Source organism: Calidris pugnax, unplaced genomic scaffold (genome assembly GCF_001431845.1).
Source record: "Calidris pugnax isolate Ruff unplaced genomic scaffold, ASM143184v1 scaffold8, whole genome shotgun sequence".
In the NCBI taxonomy this organism is placed as follows: Eukaryota; Metazoa; Chordata; class Aves; order Charadriiformes; family Scolopacidae; genus Calidris; species Calidris pugnax.
Window position 1 is genome coordinate 5399644 of NW_015090830.1, and position 19864 is coordinate 5419507.

The 19864-nt window shown below is 36.7% G+C and overlaps 1 protein-coding gene across 1 annotated transcript in view; it reads right to left on the reverse strand.

Moving 5' to 3' along the window:
• The window catches only part of MARCH11 (membrane associated ring-CH-type finger 11), a 32696-nt gene that overhangs the window by 11050 nt on the left and 1782 nt on the right, over positions 1-19864 (reverse strand). The window contains exon 2 of the mRNA XM_014940767.1: positions 18638-18793. Within this exon, the coding sequence (XP_014796253.1) occupies positions 18638-18793 (156 nt within the window). The remainder of the gene's footprint in view (positions 1-18637; positions 18794-19864) is intronic.

Below are 19864 nucleotides of genomic sequence, written 5' to 3' on the forward strand. Positions count from 1 at the left end.
GCAAAAATTTCTAAACTCCCTTCAGCTTTTTTTTATTTTCTTTTTTCTTTTTTTTTTTTTTTTTTTTTAACTTAGATTACTCATAATTATTCTGCAAGATAGCACTGAACAGAAGAAAAAGCAGTCTGAACAGTTGGGCTAAGTAATGTAGCATGTAGTCTAGATATAAAGCCTATCTCTTATTCTGGTGTTGTCTGACAACCAATTTCTATTCCTATCTCCCACTCCCAACCAGAATAACCACTCCTACCATCTTTTTCCATCTCGTGAAGGCTTCTGTTGGCTTACCTGAACATCTTCTTTCTAGAAAAGCTTGACCTTGAAATGTCCTAAGAAACAGAGATATAATCCTCACCTGTTCCTAGCATCTTCTCAAGAATGTATTCTAGTTATTTTGCTATTCTCCTGATAAAATGAATTGTCTATCAAGAATGCAAGCAATTTAATCTCTCAATCACAATAAATTTAGTAATTTCAAAGATTCAGTATATTAGCATGCTACCATCCAGGAAGGAGAGGTACCCCAACTACTGAGAATAGGCTCAAGCATTCCACAGGTTGTAGTTCCTAACAATTCCTTTGCCTTTAAAAATCAAAGAATACTTATAAAATAAAACAAGACAAAAACTAACAAAACAGAACAACCAAGAACCCCAAAAGGGGGTTGGATTTTTTCTTCTACTACTCGTCTACTTTGGCCTTTCTGTTATTGTCTGTCTGTCTTCTACACATGAAACTTTTTAGGAAAGTTAGCTCCCTACTAGTGTAATCAGTAAATTAAATTAATTGATTAGATCCTACAGTAGACAGAGGAGAAAGGGCCGTATGCAAAAGATGGAAGGCATTCAGGAGGCCCAGAAAGATTTATGCAAAACTCCTAACCTGCCTCCTAGTGCTAGGCAGTCCGCCATAAGAATCCAACACCGTAAGAACGATACGCTGTGATGGATTGGTATTAACACGTGACCAGTTTAGGGAGCTTGGTTTCTGTGTATGTCTCTCCTTAGTCCTAATGGCAAGAAGACTGTGAATGTTCCTGATGGCTAACTTGCCTCAAATGTCACTTCCTCCTCCTTGCCCCCCTCCAATCAGTTTTCATTCAGAACAGTCTGAGATTGCCTCTTGGGAAACGAATGTCTTGGGTTTTTTCCTGTAAGTTTTACTGAATTTGGGTACAAACTATAAAAAGCAAACAGATCTTACTGAGACAGGCACCCTGTTCACATAATGAAGAAGGTACGCAGTAGTTATGATGTTACTCACATTTAACTAGTTTTGGAAAGTTCAGTCTTTTACTGAGCCATGGACAGTATTAGCCATTAGGCAAGAGGAACTACATAGCGCAGTATCGTTCAGTGGCATTGCATCTCACAGCAAGGCTTGTGAAGAGGAACTGGATTTCTAGTCACACTGTTTTCTACCTGAAATAGCTAATGTGAGTACACACATTGACAGATACCTAAGAAGATAATATTTTTTCTAAGAGTAAGGTTCTCTTTGTAGTACCAAAAGTCAATTAAACTTCACTCTATTTCTCACAATCATTTACCTTATTGTATGCCCCATTGCATGTTGTTATAATCACTTCACCTTTTAATGTCAAATTAACTGCTTAAAATAAAGAGGTCACAAAAATAATGTAGTAAAATAATTCAGTGATAGTTAATGTTGAGAAACTACATTTAGAATTGAACAGACTGAATTATTTAACATTCCATAATGAATGATCTCATTATTAGTCTGTCATAATTTAAATCCATTATTTCCAAAGTTTCTCATTTTCTTCATATAACTCGTCTCACAACTCATAATTGCTCCTGATTATAAATTGACTTCCTAATTTTTTTTTATTTGCTGACTATACATTCCATAATCAGTAACAGTTCTTTTAGCTAAGTATTTTACCAAGTTAGAAAAGATCTATACAGCCCTGTAGTGTCAGCTTCTGTAAAGTACATGACCCTAAAAAGTAAATACTATGAGAAAGATTACAGTTTTTGTTTAAAAACTGGAAAACTGAAAGAAAATGTTAAAAATTCTGTATCTAGATAACAATAATAATACTCTGAACAATTTTTCAGAGGCAGATTCATTAAAAAATTCTCATTTGCATTTGCATGAAATGGGATTCTGTTTCATATTCCTTCCTGTCACATCTGTAGTGTTATGATGTACCGTGCTGTCACTATTGCCCATGAAAAGAAGGCATTTTACTTTAATAGATGATGATGATGAAATCTTCCTTTGAAAATGAATCCTTCATAAACAAAATATAATTCATGCTTCTGATTTTAATATAATACTGTCTGTCCCTTGAAAACTTCCTACACTTTTACTTCTACTGACACTTCATTACGTTTGGCTCTTTTAATCTTTTATTTACCACTGGTCTTCCTTTCATGAATCATTTGGGAGTCTAGTACATTAACGGTACTCCATAGTTATAACGTTGACCCCAGAAACATTGCTCCTCTTTTCTTCTAAGGGCTCTGTCAAGCATAAATACCACATAATTATTTAATTTTTTTTTTTCAACTTCCAGAAGTTGAAAGGAACATATTGCTTTGATGGACTAATTGTTAAAGAATGAAGTTAATACAGTTCTCACTAACACAAAGATGGATATAATATTCAAGGTCTGTCATCTTTGAGATAAATCAACATTAACTTGGCTTTTTTTTAATGGTGCCTTGTAAAACCCCATTGATTATTGTAAAATACATGGCAGAAAAGTGATCTAAAAAGTACTGACTGAGACCATGCTTGTACTTAGAATACATTAGATTAAAAATGTCTGCAATGAAACTACAGGTTTTCAGGTTTTCCTACATCCTTAATAAAGAACATATGAAATTTCCTTATGGCTCTTCAAATGCGTACCTGTTTCAACTGTCACAGTTTGTAATCCACCAAAACTCCTGAAACCCAAGAGCTGTTGGACATTACTCCTCTTTGTTCTCTCAGAAACACAGCTTATTACTGACACTGCTGACTGAAGCCTCCATTCCCTCTAGTCATTCTGGAGTGTATATTTTATATAAAAGTAACTAAAAATAGCTGGCAGTGACCTATTATAACATAACATGATCAACCTGAAGACATATCAATTATATGACTTCAAAAACTTTTTGTTAGATTGCTCTAATTGCTCCGATTGCTAGAATCAGACAGCTCTGACAAGAAAAAGTTATTTCCTACTGTCATTCATTATGCATAGTAGGATTTGCAATCTGTGTACATATGAATAAAACTCCTACAGAAGCAAAAGAACACAATGCTTTAGGCTCAACAACATTTTTGAAATGCCTATTCCTTACTTTATCTTGTTAGTAGTCGAGATGATTAGATAATTACATTTTCTAATAGGTTTTGCAGTAAGCACACATTGGACAACATGATTTAATCTGCAGTGATATTATTAACTTATTGACCAGGCTGGATAGAAAATGTAAAGTTTTGAGCACGCATATACATACAAACATTTGAGATGTCATTTTTGGCTATAGGCCTCTATTATTATGCCTTTTTTAAAAAAAAGAATCAATACCACAAAAACTGCAGCTCACCATTAATGCTTACCAATTTTGATAAATTATTAACATATAGATTGCCTGTAGTCATAATGCCCATTATCTTTTCATTTATCAGAGAGCTCATGAGTACAGATATTTTGGCTTGTATGTAACTTCTCAGTCTGCTTGGAAGGCTGTACCAATATTTTACTTGGGACATTGTGAAAAGATAATATTTACTGTGGAGATACCATCCATCTGTACACCACACAAGCAATTTAGTTGATAGTTCCTGCAAGTGTTGGCTTGCCGCATGTACATGACTGAGTAGAACATCTACACCTACATTGGATGTGTGTTGGATTTCTGATTGAGCAGAAGACTGAACATCCTAAGCAATGCACAAAATCTACATGCTATTACATTCACCTTTCAAAATTATACTATTTATTAAGCAGGCTAATTTAACATTCTATCTTATGATTTTTAAAATGATGTTAGAATCAAGATCTGAGACCACAAGCAGAGCTGTGATGAAAACTGTATTAGTCTTACATTATTTTTTTCTCTGAGAAATTATTAGTAGTTATCTTCTGCTGCTGCCCAAAAAATAAAAGGAATGAGGCAAAACTGCAAGACTGTGTGAGCATTTTCACTCTCTTAGAGACAGAAAGTGAATATTTGGTTTTAAAGGTATATGGAGTTGAACTCCCACCATTCAGAGTTCCTTGAAACATCAATTCCTGTGGATTAAAATACACTAATCCTGTGTGTTAATCATCCCGTCTATTAAAATAAGGATTGTAATTTTATCCAGTCTCAAAAGAAAGGCTGATCCTTTACTAATGCACATACTTGAATCACACTAATATAGTATTCTCAACACCTAAAAGCATATGAAACAAAACTGTGAAACCTGCTAAATATCCTGTTTGTACCAAGTAGTACTGGTTTCAACTTTTAATTAAGAATTGCCTGTCAATCTACCAGGATAAAATCCTGCCTCCAAATATATATCACAGAATACTTAAAAGTCATGGTGTGTTGTAGAGATGTATCTGTGAGAAATACGTAAAGTTAAAGTGAATTTTCCTCAAGTCAGCTTTTAACTCATATGAGACTCTAACCAATTAAGTTTAGCTTAGTGACTTAGTTCATCAGTATTTTGAACATTCCATGGACATGTGTATATTAGGTGAAAGCCAATGAATGAAAATTACCACTCTATGTGAATAATACTATTCCTACTGTAAAGTAGGAACTCTTCAATTTCTGTGGCAACTTTATGGGAAATACTGAGTTTCATTGCAACCTAGCTTGGTAGCATTATCTGAAAATTAAATATGAATGAATGTAGGAAATGAAAGCCTGCCGTGGTTGTTGCATTCCCTGCAACTTAAAGATGATCTGCAAAATTAAACTGAAAACTTCACTCAAGCATAGACTGTCACATTATGGATAGATCTACATTCCTGGAATAATACTGAGAAAGAAACATGTATTCTGATTACTCGGAGGAAGTAAGTCTCAGCAAGATTAGACACCAGCTCTGTGAAGGACATATTAACAATTTTCATGCCATCTAGTCACTTAACCATGTTTTGCCTATACAACTCTGCACCTCTCTTTGGACACAAACAGACAGTATCAAAAAGGGTTCTGGTGTTGCTTTTTCCTTCTTTTCTGGGAAAGGAACTGTTTGTAAATTCTACCTAAAACTGTTGAATACTTTTATATGAAAAAATGCTGAGCATGAGGCTAAGATTGTGCAGCTCGTTATGATGTTAATGCACTCACAAAAGATATGTAACAAATTACTCAGCACGGAGGGACAGGACAATCCTCATCCATAAAAGTGCCCTGGCCACCAGTCAGTATATGGAGGGATCATCTGTTCTGGATCGTTTCTGTTGATGTCTTCTTGTCTATCTTATTGAAAGTATTCAAGTACCAATTTCATTAATATTTATATTAATATGTAATAAAAAATTAATTTATCAAAACTCACATTTCATCTGCTAGCTGGACTTTCCAAAAGTGCTGACTACTCTTTGTCTTTTTGGTTCTATGAATAATTAAATATTTTTTACAGCACACAGAAGAGGAAACACAGGGGGTTTATCTGAGAATATTCTACACCCTAATGGTTGGTACATTCCCATCTAAGAGACCTTGACTCATACACATTGTTCACCTGAGCTAAAGCAAGGTTTTAAACTTCCATCTCTAAAGATACTATTTTAATAACTGAGATTTACATGGTATTCAGGATATTCAATAGTAGAACTCCTTCCAAGTAATTTATTGGAACACTTTCAGTTCCCATACAATACGTAAATGTTCACTGAACCAAAGAGAAATCAAATGAAATTGATTACTCTATTCACATCACCTCCATAGGGAAGAGTAGGGAGATGATTTTAGGATGGTACAAAGTATCAGGAACTATTTCTGACACTGGCCTATTTCAGTGGGTTCTGGATGCTGAAAAAGAGGCAATGGAAAGGTCTTTCCTGGAAAAGAACCACATAAATGATATGAAGGTGGAAGAAATGCTGTGTAATTGGTATTTTAAAGTTCAAAGTTCCCAGCTCACTAAAAGAAGACTGAAAGAGGATTCTTGTAAAGCATTTAAGTCCTGTAAAAGGGGTAGAAAATGCTAAGTATTAATGTGTTTTTCCAATCCAACACAAAATGATGGTTAGATGATGGAACCAAAGAATGCAAATGTACAAAGAAATTCAAATATATACGCACAGTTAAGAAGTTGGAAAGCATCAATTACCAACATTCTGTTTAAACTACACAGTATTTACCACTTTCCACTATCTGCTTCTAGCCAGTCTACAAATCCAAAGACAGGAAATCAAGTAGTGCATCACCATCTATTGTCGCTAGATTCCCTCGTATCCTGCATCAATATTATTCACAGCTGAGAATCAGTGACTTCACAGTAGTTCTGGCAAAAAACAACTCTGTATTCTTGGTTAGGTATAGGATCTGAAGAAGCGCCTTCACTATCAAGTTTTCTTCCTATTGCTATATGGCAATGACGTGTTTCAGCAGTCAGGAGTACAGCCTCACCAGAAAACAACTGAGTATAAATATTGGCCTCTTGCCTTTTTGGCCCTGAACAAAAACTAATTCACAGAACAGGATCAAAATTTTCATGTGAAAATCTGGCAGATGCACAACATAGGGAAGAAACAATCCTGATTCCATGTGCTTCTTTGTAAGACAGAAAACAAAGTAAATTTCAGATTTTGAGGACAACAAAAAGACTAAAGAAAGATATCCTGAGTTCAGAGGTAAGGCTGTTGCTTTGTCTAATTCCTAAGGAAGATTATGTGTATCTTGAGTGAAGGTTAAAAGGCAGGATGATACCAAGGATAATACCAGCACATTATCTACTAGCACGTTATCATGAACAAGGCAATTCTGGGTTCTGGCTTGTACAAAATCTGACACAGCCTGCTCTAAAAGTCAACTAGAATGCAATTTATTAGATTAGCAAATCAATTAGATTGATTCTGTAATCAATTAAATTAGCAATAAATCTTCATTTGAAGACAATTTAGTCATAATTATAAAATTTTAGACTGTGCAAATGAATATGGTAAATAATATACTGCTTGAAAATTTGGCCTAATGAAAGAATTAACTTATTTATTATAATTGTTGCATATATTACATATTATGTATAGTAATGAAAACTTGATATAAAAAGATGTGCAATGCATATATAATTATAAGAATTAACATAATCTATGCTTACCACAATTATTAATAATAATTATTTAATTATTAAGTTATTAATGAAAAAAATCTAAGAAACAGCACAATTTAAAAAGGTCAAATGCCATAGTTTTTTCAGGTACTGCTCCATAATCACAACTGCAAACTACTGTTGTTTGAGTCAGTAATCAAATTTTTTCCAACAGTTTGGGGTAGCCATGGTTTTGATTACCCAGCTACTTCAGAATCACAGAATCTTCATGGTTGGAAAGGACCTTTGAGATCGAGTCCAACCATAAAAAACAAACAAACAAAAAAAACCAAACAACCCTCCCCACACACATGCACAAAACACCAGAACAAAAAAACCAACACCCAACAATCTCAACAATCTCAGGCACTAGAGCATGCCCTGAAGTGCCGTATCTACAGTTTCTTAAATACCTCCAGGGATGGTGACTCCACCACCTCCCTGAGCAGGCGGTTCCAGTGCCTGACCACCCTCTCAGAAAAGCAATTCTTCCTAATATCTAATCTAAACCTCCCCTGCTGCAACTTTTAAGACTCTATTTTTTAGATCTGAAAATGTGTAAAATACAGTGCTTAATTACAGAAAATGGCAATTGAAATACTAAGTAGCATCAAATATGATAGCTCCATCTGTAAAAAAAAAAAAAATAGTTGCTTTTATAGTACACACTACACCGGAAGCTGTATTTCTTTCCAACCATATCATGAATATCTCTGAAATCCCTTAGAATAATTACATTATATTGCACAATGTAACTGGTGCTCTTGAACACTGAAGGTACCCAGCTTTCTGACTTGTTATATTGTGCATCGGCATTCATAATATTGCAAGAAGCAATGGTTGTAATATCAAAAATTGAAATATCCATTTATATCATTGTGTTTGAAAATTCCTAAACTATAAATTGTTCTTGGCTTAATGGTGCTTATATGACTTACACATAATCCGTGTACCATCTCTTGCAGTACAAATACAGACATAAAGATAAAAATAGCCTCACTTTCTCTCAAATATAAGAAGTACCTAGAGAATGAAAGGTACATGCTGCCCATGTGGAAAACAGGTTATCAAAGAACAGGACAGGCTAAAATAGAGGATTTTGAAATCCTTAAGATGCATTTGACGGTCCCTCTCCTTAAACTGAATACTGGATGATATGAAGATCTTTCCCTTAACTTTGATAGATATCAGAAGGCATCCCTAATTAATCGAATTATTATTTGGTGCAAGCATCCAGAAAGCAATGAGATGATAGGCAATACTCTGTAAATGCTACCTGAAGAGGAAATTACTGTACATTGTTGTACATTTAAATACAGGTAAAGTGTCCTTTTTGGAAGATGACATTGAATGATTAGAGCTTCTGATGATTCTTCTCTCCTAAAGAAGGAGGTTATGTGGAGGACAGTGTTGCAAGTACAGGAGAAGGCTGTGAGTGTAAGACTCCTGTATTCTGTTTGTGTTATTCTGATGTGAACCAGTGAGCTCACATCAGCTGTTATGCCCATTCCTTCAAGTAAAATATGTCACATTACTTTCCTCCTATGAAACAGCAGCCCTGAAATTGAGATGCAGAATTTACTCATCCAAAAAGGAACACAATGTGCTGGGAGTAACCACAGGTTATAGTAGATTGTAAATTGCAGATTGCTCAGATAATAGCAATGAAAGATACATAAAGCCTTCCATTAAAAAGTAGACTCTGTCTGTCTGTTCTTGCCTGATGAGCAGAAAGAACTTCCTTAGCATGAAAGAAGAGAAGGCATGCAGAAGTTTACTCTCATTTTCTCCAGATACAGTTTCCTCAATGTCAATATTGTGGAATTTGTCTTTTTCAAGATCCTTGTAGTGCTTGGAATAATCTTCTTCCAGTGTCAGCAGAGTAGGTAATACACATGAAGCTAGCAAGTATCTCATCTTGACGAGAAGGTTCACAACTTTCTGAAACTCCCGAGGAATTTTTTTTTTCCAATTACATCTGTTGTTTGGGCATAAAAGACTAGAAAAAAAATAAGCCTTAGCTCAGGAAATGGCCTTCATCCAGTAATACAGTTTGTATGGGTATCAATACAGTGTATTCCTGTACTAGGAATATGCATGTCACAGAAATGGCAAAGGTTAATACTGCTGTGAAGGGAAGACACTACCACTACGTACGGCACAAAAATGAAAAGGAAAAAAAAAAGTGCAATAGGTTGAAAAGCCGCCTCCCCAGCTAGCGTGTTAGCATGACTACCAGTCATGTGGATGAAGCACTGAAGACTTCAGTGCAAACTGAACAACATTCAAAACCAAGAAGCATGAAAAGGAAGTTTCAAAATGAGTTCAATAAAGCCAACTTTCTTTGACAAATTTCAGTTGTGGAAAAAAATACAGTGGCACTTCACAGTTGACACGGCACAACTGTTAGAGAAACTAGGAGATTATGACAGTATTTGGTGTCCAGGGGCAGGCTACTTACATTACCAAATAAGCATGAGATAAGGAATTATAGACAAGAGGTATAAGAGCAGTACACTATCACTTATTAACAAGTTTTCATATTGAGAAATAGAAGAATCCTGCTGAAACAATCAGTACTAGTTTGCAATGTTTTTCACTAATCTGTGTTGATAGGAATTAAAGTCTAAATAATCAGGATTTTTGACATATGACAAAAAGACAAAAATTTGTGTGTGAAAAACTTAAAAATCTTTCATCGCTTAATTTCATCAATTTTAGGCTAGAAGATCAAGATATTGGAAAAATATCCAGTCAGCCAAAAAAAAAAAAAAAAAAAGACAAAAACCAGTAGCTCAAAGGTTCCTGAATGCAAGTCCCACACTGTATCTTAAGCCTTGCACTAGATACCTTAGATAGTTTACTAAGATATCTTCTCTACTTTGACTTCAGCAAGGCTTTTGACACCATCTCCCACAGCATTCTCATAGGTAAGCTTAGGAAGTGTGGGTTAGATGAATGGACAGTTAAGTGGATTGAAAACTGTCTGAAAGATAGAGCTCAGAGGGTCGAGATTAGCGGCACACAGTCTAGTTGGAGGCCCGTAAAAAGTGGTGTTCCCCAGGGGTCAGTACAGGGTCCAGTCCTCTTCAATATACTCATCAATGACTTGGATAAAGGGACAGAGTGTACCCTCAGCAAGTTTGCTGATGCCACAAAACTGGGAGGGGTGGCTGACAAGCCAGAAGGTTGTGCTCCCATACAGCAAGACCTGGACAGGCTGGAGAGATCGGCAGAGAGGAATCTAATGAAGTTCAACAAGGGCAAGTGTAGGGTGCTGCACAGGGGGAGGAATAAACCCATGCATCAGTACAGGTTGGTGGCTGATCTGCTGGAGAGCAGCTCTGTAGAGAAAGACCTGGGAGTCCTGGTGGACAACAGGATGACCAAGAGCCAAAAATGTGCTTTTGTGGCCAAGAAGGCCACCCTGAGGTGCATCAAAAAGAGTGTGGCCAGTAGGTCGAGGGAGGTTACCCTCCCCCTCTACTCTGCGCTGAGGGCAAACCTGCCTGGACACGTCCCTGTGCAACCTGCTCTAGGTGGGCCTGCTCTGGCAGGGGCGTTGGACTAGATGATCTCCAGAGGTCCTTTCCAACCCCTATCATTCTGTGACTCTGTGATATCATAAGCATTTAAAATCGCAGTAACTTTGTATATGGAGCAACCTTGATTCCCATTCCCATTGCCCTTAACTTTTGTATGTATTTTTCAAATGGAATCTGTTGTAAATATATGATTTATGCTTATAATTCCAGTAATAACTTTTATTCAAGATATTTCACCTGAAAAACAACCTGGCACCATGTCTCATGCTAGGCATTTTGCCCCATGAAAATCTTAGGCTCAAAGGAATCAATTATTTTTTTTCTGAATTAGTTAACCCACTATTTAACACTCCAAGATAATGACACTCTTTAAATCTTTATATCTATAAATCTATCTTAGCACTAGAACAGGATGACACTGGTAATTAAAACCTTATTTCCAAGTACAATTCACAGTTTACATTGTGCTAACTGTTGTTTCACACCATTCAAGCAGCCAAACTTGCATATTTCACAAGTGAAACAAGAAAACAATTGCTTTTTTAATAAGCTACAGGAAATAAAGGAGTAACATACGATGGGCACACCCCTACATACCTTTATTGCTATTCTTTTTTAAAAACAGGCTGTTTTATTTATTTTATGTAGGTACTTGATTACCTTAGTATACACTTTAGAAGTCCAACAGAACTGCCTACGTGAGTGCAAGAGAACAAGTTTAAAATTACTATCCATATGTTAGTAAAAATTGTTGTCCATGCTAAAATCACTATTTCTTTGCCTAATCTATTTTTTACTGATAATTCCCTATCTTAAATAGACAGATGTGAGCACCAGAGTGGCTTGTCTAGCTCCCTGCATGTTGTAGCTGATGGTTTGACAAGAATAACAGATTTCCTGAGTTCTATCAGTTGAGATGCCAACTTTGACCAAATGTTCCATCTCGCAAAGCACGAACACGCAGAGAATCAGGAAAGCAGATCTCAGGTGTCACTCCAACCATTGTAGCAAAATCCCAAATATTAACTAAACCTGCTAGATCATCTTTTTGACCTTCTCTTTGATCTTCATCCATTCCAACCAGTGAGAATGCTTAATTTTTGTCATAAAATGTTAAAATCCTCACTAGACTAGGAATATCCAAGTTTCTGAACTGAATCATAGGTTTGAAACATTTGGTTTCCAATTTTTCGCAGTTCTGACGTAAATCCCCTCCCTCCCCACTTCCTCACTCTCAGTTCTTTCACAGGACTCTCTAAAACAAAATCAATCTCCTTCCTCTCTTTCAAGCTTCCAAGTTCTGTGCACTTAACCCCTTTCCACTTGATGTATTCAATTTAAATTCTTAACTCTTTTTATAATTTCCCATGTTCCTTCCTGATGGCTTCAGCTCCCATGTTGATGACCGCTCTGATCTCTTAGATGAATATCATCTCTCCTCATTGGACTTACAAATACGGTTCAGTGTTCATAGTCAACAAAACAGCCATTCATCGCTTTGATTAGCTTTTCACCTAGGTCTATATCTAGTCTTTTGTTATTAGTTCCTCTTTATCCCTACCCAACTATCACTGTAATATCACTGTGATAGAATCAGTTCATTTGTTCACACATTATTCTTCATTATTTCGTGACTTTCCAATCATTGGTACTGATGATTCTTCTGTTCCCTGCTGCCTCTTACTTGTCATTAGTTACGGATTCTCTCCACTCTTCTAAAGTTTCTACAGTTTTGTTCCTCCTTTCCACTGTAACATCCGTCTTGTACTCCTTCAGCTCTCTATGCTAACAGCCACATATTTTGCTCCTAGGATGCTAGCAGTGCAACAGTGGCCTGCTCACTTGTTCCACAACAAATTTGTTCTCTCATCTGAATGGCTAACCAAATGTATTTCTCAAGTTTAACTGAAGCTTGTTTCCACACCTTTTTGCTACCTTTATTTCCCAACTCTCTACTCCTTTTATCTCCAAGTCCCTCTGTGTATCAATTGCAAGAAAACAGAGAAAAGATAATACAACATGAAATTCATTATCCCCTTACCATCTTTTCACTGTTGCTTTCTATATTTGTAATTCTGTCCTTTCCATCAATGGTAAAATTTTTTACTGTCCTCTCTTCTTCTATAATCTCTCTACTTTGCATCAGAGACATGATTTTGTCCTTCCTTCTGATGCACTCACCCCAATTCTCTTTCAATTTCTCATTCAGAGACTTCTCTCTTCAGATCTTTCCCAGAAAGTACACAGGAAATGTATTTTGCCTATTCTGCCACAGAAAAAAACTACAACTTTGACACCACTGGCCTCTCCAACAGCCCTGCTGTCCTTCTGTTTCTAAACTCATTAGATACACTACATAGAACTGATCATAATCACCAGCTTCCACCCAGGCATGTCACTGAAATGACCGAGAGTGCATCAAATCAAGAGGTCTATCTAGTCTAGTAACTTGTCCCTAGAAGCAGCCAAAAGTAGATGCTTAGAAAAAGAAAGAGTGTGAAAAGTACAGCTACTGTATGCATGCTAATGACTGACAGATCTACTTTTCTGTTTCAGACTTCTCTCTACTGACGAAACTAAAATATTAATCTGTTTCTATCACCTTTTGTATGGATCTTACCATATATTTAAGTTCATTAAAATCTCTAAGATTTTCATGTTCCAGTCTTCCTTAGGAAGTATGGAGTCACCCTCCAACCCACGAATCTGTCTGGCAATCCAGGAATTATCTTAAATGTAAATATCTATTTGGATCATCCTGTTCACGATATTTCTAAAACTTGTAGGTGTCTTCTGTGTAGCATATCTTTTATATTCATATGTTTTATATTTATATATAAAAACATACTTTCTCATCACTTTCATCTTATGTCTCAATTACTGTAACACAGCTCTTAAGCTCACGACAAAGGTAATTTACTCAGTGACCACAAGATACTTCAAATACAATTTTGTTTAGCCCACTACTTTGACCATGTTACTGCCCTTCTTTCTCCACTATGCTGGTTCCTCTTCCCCATCACATCAAATAATAAAGATTTGACTTGAGTCTTAAAGTCCTTCCAGGCTTTTACTGACACATTAATTACCTTTTAATGACTACTCAGACATTGAATCACGATACCTATCTCAGCCAAGTATTTTATTTTCTAACAGTCCTTCCTTACCCTTTCCTTCACATTCAAAGGGTACCTGCAAAGCTTCATTATTTTATTTTCAAGAGGCATCTTAAAATTCATCTGATATGCCAAAACTCCATTAGAGTTAAAAATGGCCACTGTACAGAGACCACTGGTTTTATACATCTCTATAGACTTGCCCTTTATCTCCTGTTCACACTTCTTTGTAATTTGTCTAATATTGGGACAATCCTTTTTGTTATTTATGTGTGTTAACATAGTGAATAGCACAACGTACCTCCTAGATCTTCATTACAGGCAGTGTAATGACAGCAACATTAGCAGACTATTGTCAGTACACAGCGTAGTTTAACAAGAACTATTGGAGATTTGAGCCTTCTCCCTTTCCCCTTCCTAGTTATGCCTACACATAGTCATACACAAAAAGGAAATGCTTTCATCCAGCGGAGCATAGTCATTAGCAATAACTTTTACTAAACATCTACTGCACATTTTTTTCTGGACACTGGCCTCCATACTGAAGTGTCTGAAGAACTTGACTTTTTCACTTTTTAATATAATATGCATATTCATACATGCAGTCTGCTACAAAGTCTTGCTCGTACTTATCTAATTGACGCCAGTGAGATTACTCAAATGAGCGAGGACTATTCACATTAACAAGACTTGAAAAACTGAACCTGTCATTCATGAAAGCTGTTGAACATAGTAATTTTTATGCTAAATATTTCAAATGTTAACAATCGCAATTTGGGCCACTGAAAACCACTGAATTCAGCAGCCATGTTCCACCTTCAGTAACTACATATTTGCTTAAATAATACTAAGTACAGCCTTATTTTTTTCTTCTATATTCAGAAATCTGACCTAACAATTAAGAATTTACTTTTTAAAATAATTGGTTTGTGGTTTTCCTGATGTCAGAAAAGATGCTGAATTGCCATCCAATAAGCTTTTAAATTAGCACACCAATCTACTGTATCAGTTTTGGAATAGGTCCAGTTCACCTAAAGTACTAGAATATAATGTTTTAAAGAGCAGAAGCACATGCTATTTTGAACATCGAACATAATACTATTCTATGAAAGACTATACTAACAGTCTAGAAAAGGCTATTCTCTAATTATATTTATTGTTTATTTTTACCAAAATGATGTGGTTTAGCAACAAAGTATATTTTCTGAACCTTTGCATAACTATATTCCACTTTTTAAGATTATTTCTGAGTCTTACAAGAGAATTTACATTCTCCAAAATACAATCATGTTTAACTGCAAGTCTAGTACGCTAATTTGCTAACACTGTAGTAGTAGTTAAATAGCACCAACAAAAAATAAAGCATTCTATATTTCCTTCAGGAAGGAAACCTGTACAAATTATAAAGCTTAATAAACCAATACAAAAATATTTATGTTTATGTTTTCTTTCTCTGTTAATCACAAATTAAATTCTAAGTGGGTTTAATTTCCAAGTCAGACATTTCAAGTTTCTCTCTCCTTTTAAAGTTGTTTCAAAAACCTTCCAAAACTCCTCGCCCAAACCAATATTTGTTCCATCTCCCCTCATTATAGTTTGGGTTTTTTTCTAGTTATTAACATAACCTTACCTATTATTGGATCAAATTTCACCCCGCCGTAAGAAGCAAATCCAGCAACACGAACATGTGCTTTCATTAATGGACTAGTGCAAGGCTAAATGTTTTTCTGAGAGGATCCAGAGAACTATACTGAAAATACTCCAACTTTTCATTTGTCTGTGAAACACCCTATCAAACATCATCAATTTGTTTGTATGTTCATCTTCCACTGTTAGTGCATTGGTTAATTTGTTATTTTTTATGGTGTAAGATCTGTTCTTACATTAAAAGTCTACGTGTTTCCAGAATTGGGTTCCTAAAAGTGAATTAAATAGTAGATGCTGAAATTTACAAAGTGATACTGGAAAAATTTCTATCAGAATAGTCACTTACCATGGCAAATTTTGTTCCTTGAATGTACTGCCTCCAAAGAGGCCCCCCTTTGGGATTACTTTCCCTGCCATGAAGCAACAGAAACCATAGAAAACGTTAGATATTAAATGGAATGTTCACATCTATTCCAATGTTCTGGAAGAAAACACAGAAAAATCTCCTACTCCTTAACTCCCTAAGCATTGTTACATTCCATAAATACCTGAGGTAAAAGTAAACCTGAGGAGCTGGTGTAAATCTGCATAGACAAATCACTGGAGAAAAAGTTATTTTGGTAAATAGCATTCTTTTTCTCTCTTATGACACTGCCTACACAGATCTAATAAGTAAAAGGCTGGTAGAGGCAATCTGAGAACATGGACTGAGGCAGACGACTAGTTGTAGAATGAATGAACTACTTCTGTCCAAATATTGCAAGTCATGTAATGCAAGAAGTCTTGCTTGCCTGGGAACTTTTAAGTACATTAGCTACCTCAATGAAGATGTTGTAAACTACTTCTATCCTGAAACGGTCTAACCCTTAGCTTTTTACCAAACCTGATCAAAAAGCTACCTTAAATATGGCTTTTGTGTAGACAAGCAAATGATTCAGAGTCCGTCCAAATGCTTAAACCAAGCCAGCTGTTAAAATGTCCAATACTATTATAGTCAAGAATACAGGAGAGCAGGGAGGGCATTTTAAGACTGATCATCCTTATAAAAGACAACTGCAGTTTTGAGAGTTCCTATTAGATTCTGTAACTACAAGAGGAATATTCAGTGTAGGAGAATGAGAAAGGTAACACTGAGTCTCTCCGAAGAGATGCGTGACCTTTTGGATGTCAGGAGTTTGACCCTAGGAATGTACGTCTAGCTTACTATTTGAGTATGCAACTCCATGAAATTTTTTTGCATGTTATTTTGTCAAGAATAAAAAAGGACAGACTTAAATACTTTACATAAAAAATAAAAGATGGGGTTAAGAATAAATCAAGTTTTTTTAAAGCTATTGAAGGAGAAACGTGAAACTAGTTCTGCCACTCCCACCAAAAACATTCCATAACTCATGAAGAGAATGGTATTTAACTTTTGGCTCTTCAGTTTCTTTCTACTTGACTTGTAGCTTGGTCAAACGTTGTCTATTGTCACCTAGTGACACTTTCTTTCTTCTTTGCTTCTGTTTTCCACAGAAATTGAATAGCTGCTCTTCAAACTGGGTCTTGATTCTGTTGTCCACAGATAGGTGTCTAATGACATTTCTGATGTCCTTTAATATCACACTTGGCCTCCAGCTGCAGTTCCAAAGTCTCTCGTAAGTTGTATCATATCTCCTATCCTGCGTAGATATTTTGGCTACCTTGGGGACATCTCAAGTAGCACCAGATCCCTCTTTGCAGGCCACTGCACTGTCATGCCCTTGCTTTAAACAACTATTCTCAGAGACTGCCATTGCAGATTGTTGATAATGATATAACCTTGCTAGGAAAAAGATGAGATTGCTCTGGATACAGGAAATAAATATTTTTAAAAGGTTAAAGAAAGGAAAAAGGATCAAACAGAATCCCATAAAAAAAACACCAGGTACAGTCTACGTAGAAACAGAATCTAGCACTTTCATTTTCTGGAGTGTTTTACTAATCCATGGCTTTTTTACATCCTAAAGGTTCTACCCAGGAAAGTTCATAAAAGAGTTTCCTTTGTGCATTTATAAAGAAAAAACTTCAAGTCACAACTGGCTCTGAAAGTACTTGCACCTAATCTGAACAGCTGTAAGCAAATACTCCAGATATCCTACATCCAAGGAATGCTTATCACGCTCACACAACTACCATTACCATCCAAGCATGTCTTTTCTATAAAACTTCAATCAAACTCAGGCACAGAAAAATGACCCGAGTGATCTGGCCTTTGAGAGCCCCATCATCTCTGGGCTCATAGGATCAAAACTAAAAAAAAGATATAATTATCTTACTAAATGTGTTCCTCAGATCTATGAAATACAATTTCTAGGATGGAATTTTAAGCCTCTAAAGAATTTTGGTATGCAAAGTGGTACTAAGGCTTCCCTAACAGATCTGCTAAAGTTTTAAGTTTCCCCTCTCCTCTCCCTGAACATGCTACCACCATAATATTCCAAATTCCAGATGTGTGTTGTGATGCTGTTAAAAGGGAGCTGGGAAAAATGTTACTGCACATTTCAGCTTCTGAAACAGCTATTGGTGGACAAAACTTAAAGAGCATTCTTGTGCCAAGACTGAAAAGTCACCTCTTTCTGCATGTTTACAGTAGGTGAATACACACAAAACAGAAGTTTTCTTCACCTCTCTTCTCTGGACCTCATGGAAGAATAAAAGAAATCAACCTTTGACTGAGTCTTTAACAAATTATAAAGACACGTTTAGAGTTTAAAAAGTGAATCGAGGAGATCCAAGTTCCATCACATCTCAGTATGACTTCTCTAATTACAGAATTTAAGTCTCTGAAGACAATTTCTACAGCAAGCCAAAAGCTAGAAGAACATAACAGAAGCAAGCGACCGCACATTTTAATCTGTAACTGTTCTTAAAAAAAAACTTCAAGTGGGTGCAAGTGCTAACTGATAAAGCATATAGGCTCTTCCACTGTATTTTCCAAAAACCTTCAAATAAACCTAAGTACCACTATTTAAAAAAAAAACAACTGGAAAGACATATTTTTAAAAACAAATAAACAAACAAATAAATTACCTGGCATGGTGTCTTCATTTTAATTGCTATAACATGGTATCTGTAACAGCAGAGTTCACAGGTCCATGACCCTCTTTCACTTATCCACTTTAAGAGGCAGAGCTGATGTGTGTATCGTACTGACCCATCGCAGCGGCAAGGATTTAACAATTCCCCCTGAAAAGGCAACACAGAAACATTAATTTTAAAGGAATCTTTTATGTACAAGTATATTCAATACCAAAATATTTACAGGTCTGTAACAATGAACTGGTCTCAATTTCAATACATGAAAACACATGTCTTTTGGTCTATAAAAATATTCAAAAATTAAACTCTCTTAAAAACAGCTAGGTGCTTCTAATGAGACAGAGCCAGATAACTGTCATTACGTGTATATCTACATATGTGAAACAAGTGAAAGATCACTCTGTATCAAACAACAGTGGTATTAGCCATTTCAAATACCTCAAATGGCAACGGAAGTGGTTAGATGGATTTCTATAACAGTTATTTGCAGTCATCACTAGGAAAGAAACGGGTGACGTCACAGACAACTGTGCTCTTGGAGCAGGGTTCTGCGCTGTTGAGCTGGCTGGCTGTCAGGCGGGACCTCCAATACTATAGCTGAAAACTTCTCCCGATAGCTCACGTATTTGTGCACTATGTGTCAGCTAGTCTCTTCTTTCCTTGAGAAGATCTCTTTTAGCTAAACTACAAGACAAGCTATAAAATGCTAGTCACAGATCCACTACCGACACCGTGCCCAGCGATGCAATGACAGAGGAGATCCTTGGAGGTCTTCTCCACATTACCTGTAAGCTAACGCTCTCATTTTAAAGTCTAATAGAAACCTGAGAAATTCGTATTGTTTAAAGCCCCTGAGAGGAGAGGCGGTGATTGCAAGAAGATGCACACGGAGCGTGCAAGCCAGCTATGCCAAACCCCCGATTTTGCCCTCAAGCTCCGCGCCGGCTCAGAATTGCCCCAGGCGTTTGCCCCAGCGGCCGGGCAGGGCAGCCCAGGCTCCGGGGCCCCGGGCACGGGGGAGGGCCCTTCCCGCCGGGGGTGCCGGGCCGCCCCGGGAGAGCGGGCGGCGGGGAGCGATCAGCACCAGGGACAGGGCTCGGCACCGCCCGCACGGACACGGGCAGCGGGGGCGGAGGGGCCGGAGGGGAGGGTGTGAGGGGGGGGCAGAGAAGGTGGTGGTTGTGGTGGGGAGGTCGGAGGGGTGTGTGAGAGGGGGTA